The 10,255-nt window shown below is 59.4% G+C and overlaps 1 protein-coding gene across 2 annotated transcripts; it reads right to left on the bottom strand.

Annotated features, from left to right (window-relative positions):
- Positions 1-66: 66 nt before the first annotated feature.
- Positions 67-9,064, bottom strand: IL4I1 (interleukin 4 induced 1). Of its 2 annotated transcripts, XM_032388300.1 has the most exons (8): positions 5,978-6,043; positions 5,718-5,752; positions 5,377-5,615; positions 4,647-4,759; positions 3,897-4,098; positions 1,970-2,038; positions 1,498-1,634; positions 67-994 (listed from the first exon to the last, which is right to left on the bottom strand). In XM_032388300.1, exons 2-8 carry the CDS (start codon positions 5,728-5,730, stop codon positions 73-75), a joined length of 1,695 nt encoding a protein of 564 aa, XP_032244191.1. In that variant the 5' UTR covers positions 5,731-5,752; positions 5,978-6,043; the 3' UTR covers positions 67-72. The 2 variants fall into 2 exon arrangements, with proteins under 2 accessions (XP_032244191.1, XP_032244192.1); XM_032388301.1 differs by lacking the exons at positions 5,718-5,752; positions 5,978-6,043 and adding an exon at positions 8,927-9,064.
- Positions 9,065-10,255: the final 1,191 nt, after the last annotated feature.

The raw sequence follows: 10,255 nt of genomic DNA, 5'->3' as shown, positions 1-10,255 counted from the left end.
GCTCCACACAACGGGGGAAGCGACTGAACCCAGGGAGAGGGCAGGACCACACGGCTTTTTCTGAAAATACTTTTAATGCTCGGGGCTCTTGTGGGTGGTGTGCTGAGCGGTTACCCCTTGTGCAGACGGGGAGGGGGTGGCATCAGCCTTTTCGAACTCGCAGCGGGGACGGCTGGGCACCAGGCGCACAACCCCATCCTCGGTGTCGCTGTCCACCAGCCTGTGCCCCTCTCGGCTGTTGATCAACACCGCCGCACGCAGCGCCGACTTGACAGCGGTCTCCACCCAGCCGTGCGGGTAGGCCGTGTGCTCCCCCGCGAAGTAGATGCGGCCGTAGGGGACCGCCCAGTCGTAGTCCGGCCCCTCTTCCTTGTCTTCACGCCAGAGCAGCGGCGGCTGCACCACGAAGCCGCCCTGGCTATGCGCGTCCTCGGCCCAGCGTTTGACGATGCCGCTGCCGTCCCACAGCCGGTACACGGTGGGCCCGTGCAGCGCCGCCACGTCGTCGAGCGCCACGCGCATCGCGTCTTCCGGGCTCAGGCCGGCGAACGAGGCCGCCGCGTCCGACCACGTGTACGAGGCTAGCAGCAGCGCGCCCTCGCCCGGCGGCGGGTAGAATATCACGCGCGACGGGCGGGCGGTGCTCGAGTGGCCGCCCTCGATGTGCTCGTCGTGCCAGAAGGGCCGGCGGAAGCTCAGGAACACCTTGGTGGCCGGCACGTAGTGCAGCGCGCGCAGCGCCTCCTGCCGCCTGCGCGACAGCGGCGGCGAGAAGGTAATGCGCTGCAGCGCCGGCCCGCTCGCCGTCAGCAGCACCACGTCGGCGGTCATGGCCTTCAGACTCCGGGCCCTGCGCGAGCTGGCGATGTGCACGCGCACATCTTGCGTCCCCTGCGTTATCGCCACGACGGGCGCGTGCAGCAGCACCGGCCCGGACAGCGAGCTCAGCAGCGCGCGCGGCAGCAGGTCCCAGCCGCCCACGATGCGGCTGTACCTGCGGGCGGGGCGGGAGCGTGATGCCGGAGCTCGGGCACTGCCCCTCCTCGTCGGCTCCTCCCCGCGGGCCCCATCCCGGCGCACTCCCGGGTCCGGCTTCTAGTTTTCGCCTGCCGGGTCCCTTCTTGTCCCGCCCCTTCCCGCAGGCCCCGCCCACTCCCTTACCGGCCCCGTCACCTGCCGGCTCCTCGCTGACCCCGCCCACCCGTCTACCCGGCCCTCGCCAGTCCCCGACGTCCCCCGAGGACCAGGGAGCAGAGAAGTGTCTGACCCGAGCACCGCCCCTCTTCTCCTCTGGGCCACGCCTTTCTCCGGGAACCTTTCCTACCCAGTTCCGCCCGAGGACCCGGGATGAGGAGGCCAGTGTGGCCAGACACGGGAGCCCCTTCTCATCTTCCCATCAGCCCGGCCTCACCCAACGCCGACGGCCCCGCCCACCCCGTTACTCGAGCGCCGGGGCCCTCGTCGGCCCCGCCCCTGCCAGCGGGCCCCGCCCCTCACCGGAGCCGGTCGCTGAGGCAGCTGTGGGCCCTTAGGGCCTCGGCGAAGCTGAGATAGAAGAAGCCGTCCTTGGACATCACGTCTCCCAGGAGCCTCACGGCGGGCTGGCTCAGGTTCCCCTCCCCGAGGAGGTATTCCTGCAGGACGGGCGCACGCCCGGGTCAGGACCCAAGCCGGCTGCACCTCCGGCTCTGTCCCCACCCCCACGGGGGTCCCTCCCAGGCTGAGCCACTTGGTTCCGTGACATGACCGTGAACTTAGTACGGTTCTCTGAAGCTTGGCGATCCAGTGCCCCCTTTTGTGACAGATGAGGGAAGCAAGCCCAGGGAGGGAGCCGTGGGCTGCCCTGGGGTGAGGCAGGGGGTCCACGGCAGGCCTGGAGTCCAGGATTTCCGCCTTCTGATCCAGGGCTACTGCCCCACGGGCACCCTCCTTGTTCAGGTTTCTCAGCGACGCTGAGGCCCCCACTCACCAGGAGCGTGTACCTTTCAAACTTCTTCATTGCCTTTCTGCAGCCCAGTGTCTTGAGATCTTTGAGGGCCTGTGGTGGAACAAGGGGACAACGCTGAGCTCCAGGGGCAGGACTGCAGAGGCCAGACTTGGAGTGCAAAGCTGGGGTCTCTGCCTGCACCTGCCCATGGCCAGCCATTTGCCACTCTTGTTCAAGCCGCCAGGCCTTTGCCCATGCTGTGCCCTTGGCCTTGCCCTCCACTGCAATTCACTGTCGCCACTCTGTAAAGTCTCTCCAATTCGTTACGGCTCCTCCAGCCCCAGCCTCAGCCCACACTGACAGTGTCACGCTCATCCCCATTGGGCATGGTTTGGTCTGCATCTGTCCTAGCCTGTGAGTCAATGCTGTATCCTGCTGGTGCTTAGTGATTGTCACCCGGATCCCTGTGGGCACAGACAGAACTGGTTCTTCCCCTGCCCAAAGCCCTGCCGTGGCTCCCCAGTGCCTGGAGCCGCAGAGCTGCACCCTCAGCCAGCCCCTTGGTCACCATCTCTTAGGGAAGCTCCAGTTCTGCAGCCCTATGTACAGTGCCCAGCACCCCCCGCCCCCATCTGCACTGGTTCCCCTGCTTCATCTCTGCCTGAAACACGAGTAGCCACCCTTTACCGTGCTAGTCAAGTCCCTTCCCTTCCTGACAGCCCCGTCTCACTTTAGCCCTCTTCGCTGTCCACCTGGCTTCTCCCTTGAGGGCAGGGAACTCCCCAAAGGATGTGCCCCTTCACTCACTCACTCATCATTCACCTCGAGTCTCCCTAGGCTCCCTGAACTGGACAGTGCCAGGGCATAGAAATGGCCTGGACTTGGTGCCCACCCTTGTCCCAGAGGGGAGATAAACAATTAGGAGCTCCCAGAGGAGGTCAAGGCCTGCTCTTCCCTGAGGGCACCAAGGAAGGCTTCCTGGAGGAGGGGGCATTGGAGCTGGTTCTTGGGGGATGAGCAGGGTTCTCTGGGTGAGAAAGGGAAAAGGCCTTTCAGGCAGGGCGGGAAGCAAGAGCAAGCAAGGGCGTGGGTGCAGGATGGTGCAGGAGCACAGTGGGTATGAAGGAGTACGGAGCTGGGGTGTTAAGGCCACCATGAGGGCTTTGAGGGGTAACAAAAATTTCTTGGAGGAGAGAAGATGAGGCTGGGGGTGTGAGAGAGACCAGACCATTCAGGGCTTGAACCTGAGGCTAAGGTGCTGGGGAGCCATAGGGGGCTGTGAGCAGGGGAGGAGCAGGGTGAAGGTCCAGGGTAAAGGATGAAACCTGAGCTGGAGCGGGGGCTGTGGGGACCGAGAGCTGGGAACAGTGCAAGCCATCAGCGGACAGGAAGGATGGGGCAGGGGGGCACTGATGGTGGAAGGGAGAGGGAGGGAGCTAGGATGGCACCTGGGGGTCTGTCTGCCTGTGACTGGGGTGGGGGGTGATGGCGCCATTATGAGAGGGGAGAACGTGGGAATATGAGTGGGGTTAGGGAACGATGCTGAGCTCAGTGGGAGCTGGCGGGTCCCGGCCAGGGTGGGCACAGACAGAAGGCTGGGTCTCCAGAGATGGATGGGGAAGACATCAGCCTGCAGGTCAAAGTTTACGCCAAAGATGTAGAAGGTGAGGCTGTCCGGAGTGTGTGTGTGTGTGTGTGTGTGTGTGTGTGTGTGTGTGTGTGTGTGTGAAGTTTACGCCAAAGATGTAGAAGGTGAGGCTGTCGTGTGTGTGTGTGTGTGTGTGTGTAGGGGATCAGAGACCAAAGGCTGATGGAGCTCTGGGGATGAGCAGCATTTATGGGAAACCACAGATGGAAGAGCCAGCGACGGCAGACTGCAGATGGGAGGAATAAGAGAGACAAGCAGCCAGGCACGGAGGAGGCTGGGCAGAGGGCAGAGCGCAGAGGGGAGTAGGGGACGGCTGCCTACCCGGTTGAGAGCCATCTGGTAGATTTCTTCGGGCGAGTGGCCCTTCTCCCTGGGGCGCAGTTTGTAGCCCAGCTTCTCAGGCATCTTCTCCACCACGTAGTTCCGCAGCTTCAGGTTGTTCACTTCTATCCACGTGTTCTCATCGTACTGAGTGAATTTGGTCAGGTTGAGCCCCAGGCTCTTGCAGAGCTCGTGGAGGATCCTGAAGGAGCCGGAAAGGCTGGTGAGGATCAGGCATGGCGTGTGTGTCTGTATGTGTGTGTGGAGGGGGGGTCAGGGCCCCTCTCCGGGGGCTTGGGGATGGGCATGAGGCTGCAGTGGGGCTAGAGTCGGGGTCATGGGTGCTGGGGCCTGGGATGAAATGGGAACAAGGCTCAAGGCTGGAAGGCTGAAGGTGTAGCGGTTTGGGATTGTGTTTGGAGCGGGAGCTGGCTTTCACTGGGGCTGAAGTGGGACTGGGGACAGAGTCTGGGTTGGGTGGGGGCTTGTCATGGGGAAGGGACAGGGTTGGGGTCTGGCGCTCTGGCTGGACGTGGTGGGGCTGGAGCTGGGAGATCTTGAAATTAGATCAGGACAGAGGGGGAGGTGGAGTCTTGACGCAACTTGATTGGGGTTTTGGGTTTGGGGTCAGAGTTGAAGTTCAGCCTGGCACTGGAGTGGGGATGGAGTTGGGGATCTGGCTGAGTCTGAGCATAGCCATGGGACTGGGGGTGGCCTCGGTGCCCGCCTGGCTGCCTGGCCAGGCCTCACCTGTGCGAGCTGGGCATGCGCATGGCTCCCAGCTCCCCAATCCAGCCCGTCTTCCGGTCCCGGTAGGTGAAGATGCGGCCCCCGATCCTGTTGTCTGCCTCCAGGATGGTGACCTGAGGGATGGGGGGGGGGACAGCAAGCAGGGCCCTTCAGCTCCTCCCACTGACCCCCCCACCCCCAGCCTCCCATCCCCACGGCAGCAGAGACCTCAACTAGAGAAGGAGCCCCTTCTTTATGGACAAGTGAGAGGAGCTGAACAAATGTCATAGCAAACACTTACAATATGACACTCTCCAGACTGCAGCAGGAAGACGGCAAGCCAAATTGCAAAGGGACTTCCCAGCCCGGAAAGTGGCGAGATTTCTTGCAGGCACAGAGGTCCTGGCCCAGCCCATTCTCATTTTTGGATTTCAGTGACAGAGGCAGTGGTTAGACCTCAGGGGGCACTTCTCCTTGAGTGGAATTTCCATCTCCACCAACACAAATTCCCCCCAGGAGGTTGGAGGACATTCAGAGGGAATTCCCTCAGGAATGAGAGAGAGCAGGACAGGGAAATCAAAGGCCTCTCAGCCTCCCTCTGGGTTTCACTCCCCAGACCAAGCAGCAAAGCACATCTCTTCTCCCCACTTCCTACCAGCCCCTTAACCGGGATGTAGCCAGGCCCCTATACCCAGGACTCCCAGCCTGCTGCAGGAAAGACTCAAGGTAGATGACAAGCGGCACTTCTCACCTTGTGTCCCGCATCACTGAGCACCTTGGCAGCTACCAGCCCAGCTGCACCAGCACCAACCACAATCACCCTCTGAGGCTTCGAGGTCCGATTGAGCCCCAAGGTCACAACCTTGAGCAGCACCTCGTAGTCAGGATCATGCATACATTTTTCAAAGGGATCCTGGCTGTGGGAAGTCTTCCAATCCAGGGAGGCCACCAGGCTGAGGAAGATGGAGACCAGGACGAGGAGGTACCGGGCTGGAGGGAGGAGGGACGGGGTCAGCAGGCAGGTCCGTAGGTACGTGTGGGGAGAAAATTGGGCTCCGTACCCCCTGTCCCCGTGGCCCCTTGCTTACTTACCTAATGAGGCCATAACTCTCGGTGGGAGATGGTGTCTAGTTTGGAGGGGAGGCAAGGGTCACTGTGACAGGGGCCTGGCCGCCCCTACGGCCTCATCCCTCCATCTATCCCATCTAGCTGTCTCCTGTTCTGTGCTCACCTATCTGCTCTTCGGTACCCCTCCCTGCACTCCTTTCTCTTCTCTCTTCCCCTCTCCTCTGCCCTCCCTGTCCCCAAGTGTCTGTTTCTGGGGGTCCCAGTCTCTGCAGCCTCCTCTCTACCTTGGCTCTCCGTGGACAGCAGCAGCACCTCTGTCCTCTGTCGCTCCCACTGGTCTGCCCCGTCCCCCCTCGCCTGTCCTTAAACCAGCTGAGCCCCGCCCTCCCCTCCCTCTGGGAAATCTGTGGCGGGGAAATGAAACTACTTTCCTGGGTTGTAGGGTCAGGTGCTCAGAGTTTAGCTGAGGCTGGATGGAGGGAGTGGGTGGTGGGGAAGGGGGGCTGAGAGGAAACAAATCAGTCTACTTTCTTCCTCTTGCCCCAAATAGTTCTGGGGCGGTTAGAAGACCGGAAATAAATGCTCAGGTAACCATGCTAAGGGGGCCTGGTCTCGGGGTCCCTGTGTCTGCCCTTGGGGTTGCATGTTCCCTGTGACGGCCTCCGAGTCCTCCTCTGTGTCAGCTGTCGCTGTGCCCTGAAGGGCCCTTGCTGGCTCCACTCCCCTCCCTCATGGCTGCTCTGAGCCTCAGTCTCTGAGGCCAGCCTGCCGCGGTCCTGAGCCCGGTGCCTGCCTCCATGGTTCTGGTCTGCAGCTGTCAAGTGGGGGCCATTAAAATGTGGGGAGGATAAGGCACTGAGTCCAGGTCAGGCCCTGTGAACAAGCACCTGGGTCAATACTACAACTTGCTCCTTAGGAAATGCCCGCTGCTACCACCGTGGGGGGTACTGGGAGGGGCTCAAGGAGTGACCCCCTGCTCCCCAGCCCTGCATAAGGAGCAGCCCTGGATGTGTGCTCATCCATCCCATCCCTGCACTGAGATGCTCAGCTGTGGTGCTCAGCTCAGGCTAGGGTGCCGGGGGGCACCTCAGCCAAAAGGCCGCAGGAGCTTCTGCCTCTTTGCCTCTGGCCTTAGCCTTCACCACCCCTATATGTGGGCTGCTTTTTTCCTGAGGTCAGGCAGTGAGAAGAACAAGATGACCGGGCTCCAAGGAGTCTCTCCACTTGTGGCAGCAAGGGTCCCTCGGCTTTTGGGGCTTTAGCCAAGGGCACATGTGGTAGGTCCCCTGAAGTGGGTGGAGGTAGAAGACACAACTTCGGAGATTTTTCCTGGGGCGGGGGCAGAGGGCACCAGGCAGCTGGTGAGGAGTAAGGCCAGAAGCAGCAGATCCTCTGCAGCAACAAGATGGGAAAATCCGAAAGTGTACATCAAAGAGGGATGTGGTTTGATGGAGGATGGGGGGGCAGGAGGGGGGCATGAGTCAGAAAACATATGATGCGGGGGCCTGGGAGGAGCAGCCAAGAAGGAAACACAATCCGCTGGACAGAGCCTTGAGCCTCGAGACCGAATGCCAAGAAAGCGAAGGGCACAAGTCAGCACAAACGGCAGAGACCGTCCCCACGGTGAGGACCCACTAAGGTGGTCCTGGGCTCAGTGCTTTGCGCTCACTGTGGGCCTCACAGCGTTGCACTTGGCAGAGGAGGGATCTGAGAGATGGAGAGGGGGCAGGCAGGGGAAGACCCCCAGGACTTGCCCAAGGCCTCCGAGTGGGCAGGCCTTTCCCGGGCCGCCCCTGCCTGCTTCATTCCCGGTGACGCGGGGCATCTGAGCACCACCATGCTTGACTATTCACAGTAGCTGCACAAGCTCATGGCATGATCGCTCCTCTAACCCCAGGGACCTTGTTGGAGGGGAACCCGGCCCGCCGAGGGCAAGGCTCATGCCCTGGGTCCCACAATGGGGAATGACAGAGCCGGGGGTCCTGCTGGCCCCCGGCGAGAGGCCCATCTGCTCTACTTCCTCAAGGCAATGTCCGCACGGAGAAAGCGAGCAGCCGTACCATGGAAACAGAAAGGGGTGGAGGCAGCAGAGCCATGAACTCCTGCACTTGTCTAGGCAAGAGTGTTGGTCCCCAAAACAGCTTGGGGGGCCCTGCTGGGGTCCCTGAGCCGACCCCCCTCGTTTCTCTCCCACACAGGATTTCTGTTCAAAGCCCCCCTGGCTCCGGGCACACCCCTGGCTCGCCTCCTGGACTCTAAGTGAAATGCCAACCTCAAGGGGTCAGCAGGGCAGGGAGAGGGAGGGAGAGGAACCCAACTCATGAGGTGACCCAGGGTTGGGAGCCAAGAGCGCCTGAGAGTAGGGATCCTGTTAGGGCAGGGCTCCCTATGAAATGCCTACGGGTGCTATTTACTACCACGTCCCAGATACTTCATACGTTTTACTTCATTTACTCCAGTAAGGATTCTGACAAGGTGGGCTTAGCTGTGCCCTTTTTACAGTGGAGAAAACTGAGGTCCAGAGAGGTCACCAGCTGCCCATGTTCTGAAACGCTTGTTCGTCAGCAGCAAGCTCAGGCTCGTGAACTAGGGAGGGGGCCAGGCCGGGGTCTCTCTGCCTCATCACCGTTGACATCTGGGGCCATCTTTGTGGGAGTCATCCTGTGCATTGTAGGATGTTGAACAGCCTCACTGGCCTTTACCCACTAGATGCCAGTAGCATTTGTCCCTCGAGCTGTGACCACCACAAATGTCTTCAGACATTGTTAATCATTCCCAGGGAAAGGGGAGGCAAAATCACCCTAAGAACCACCAGGCTAGGCTCAGGTTGATGTTTAATGCAAGTCCCACAAGCAGCCAGCTATGGTCCAGGACAGAGACCTGGGTACAGCTGGCAGGACAAGAAATACTGGGGGCCACACTGTTGTGCGGGGGACAGGGCTCAAGCTTTACCATATTATTCTCTCTGAGGCAGTTCAAAGACTGAGTGGTCGCTACTAAAACCTTCCCCGAGTGTCTGAGGGGGTAAGGCCTGCCCAGGGGATGCCCAGGGCCCCAGGTGGAAGTCAGGGGTCCAGACCTGGATCAGGGAGAGGCTCAGAGAGCAGAGGACAGACTTACCTGAGGCCCTTAATCTATGGCCTGACTCCTGGACAGAGTCCCCCTTCCCGCAGAGCCCTCCTGCCCCTCCTTCCCCTTTCCAGAACCCCTGGGCCCCATTGGGGGGCACTCACAGCATGGCTGGCTCTGGGGGGCTCTCTCAGCGCCCATGGCCTTTCTGGTTAGCCCGGGACAGAAGTCATCGTCGGGCGTGTACGGAAACGGGGTCAATGGTAGTAGCTTTGTCCTGATTCCCGTTAGACCAAAGATGCCAGGGTCCTGGTGAAGTCAGAGCAATTGGGAGGCTGTGGAGGGCAGGTCCTCCCTGCTCAAAAGCTTTTTATTATGGAAATTTCAAACATATATAAAAACAGAGAGACTGGGATGATGAACCCAAGTGCATCCATGGCCTCCTAGCCCATCTTGTTTCATTTACATTTTCTCCCTCCCCCACTGCATTATTTTACAGCAAATCCCAGACATCTTGTTATTTTGTAGGTAGATACTTTAGGATGTTTCTCTAAAACAGAGGTCTACAAACATTTTCTGTAAATATTTGGGGCTTTGGGGGCCACACTGTCTCCATCTTGCCTACTCAACTCTGCCCTCCACGTAGCCACAACATGTATAATGAATTGGCGTGGCTGTGTTCCAATAAAACTTTATTTACAAAAACAGGAAGTGGGACTGTAGTTTGCCAACCAACTGCTTTAAAAAAGATTAGAACTTACTTGCTTTAAAAAAAAAAAAACCTACAATACCATTATTGCATTTAAAAATGGCATTAAATCAAAGTCCAATTTCCCTGTCTCAAAAAAATTGTTTTTTCAAGTAGGCTCCACACCCAGCATAGAGCACAGAGCGAGGCTTGAACTCAAGACCCTGAAATCAGACCTGAGCTGAGATCAAGAATTGGGACACTTAACCGACTGAGCCACCAGGTGCCCCTCAAAAATTTTTTTGGCAGTTGGTTTGAATCAAAATTCAAATAGGAGCCCACTTTGCATTTGAGTGATACTGAGGGTCTTTGTGTCACTTTCAAGTCCGTGGATTTGGGGTCTGTGTCCTCAGAACCGAGGGGTTTAATGGGACCCCACAGCACCAGGCTGGGCCTGAGCCTGGCAAAGCAGCACACCAGGTCTGGTTTCTGCCATGGGGAAACCTGTGGAGGTCATGGGGTTGAACCAGGATGGTGCCTGGACGTGAGGTGCGTGCCTAGGTGAGTCACTGATGTGTTTAGTGATTTGTGCCACTGTGTGAGGGCTGTGGGACAGGCACGGGGCAGTGTGGGACAGATAAGCCTGGCTGGGGGCTGGCTTCTGAGGCTGAGGGAGTTTGTTCCCTGGGAAGTTCTGCAGAAAGCCCTTGCCCTGAGCGTCTGAGGGCGGACTTTTCAAGCACCCAAGTAATTTCAAGGTTGACTGAAAACTTGGCGGCAGTGGTGTGCTGGGCTGGCTCCTAGC

The sequence above is a fragment of the Phoca vitulina genome, unplaced genomic scaffold (genome assembly GCF_004348235.1).
Source record: "Phoca vitulina isolate PV1807 unplaced genomic scaffold, GSC_HSeal_1.0 scaffold52, whole genome shotgun sequence".
NCBI lineage: Eukaryota > Metazoa > Chordata > Mammalia > Carnivora > Phocidae > Phoca > Phoca vitulina.
This window is presented reverse-complemented; position numbering and strand designations above follow the sequence as displayed.

Bases quoted from the DNA above. Each gene is read 5' to 3' on its own strand.
- IL4I1 (XM_032388301.1), bottom strand. From the start codon at position 8,963: ATGGGCGCTGAGAGAGCCCCCCAGAGCCAGCCATGCT. The intron at 4,760-5,376 runs GTGAGAAGTGCC...CCCATCCCTCAG, and splicing joins TCAGTGATGCGGGACACAAG to GTCACCATCCTGGAGGCAGA. The intron at 4,099-4,646 runs GTGAGGCCTGGC...CGGCTCCTTCAG, and splicing joins CGCATGCCCAGCTCGCACAG to GATCCTCCACGAGCTCTGCA.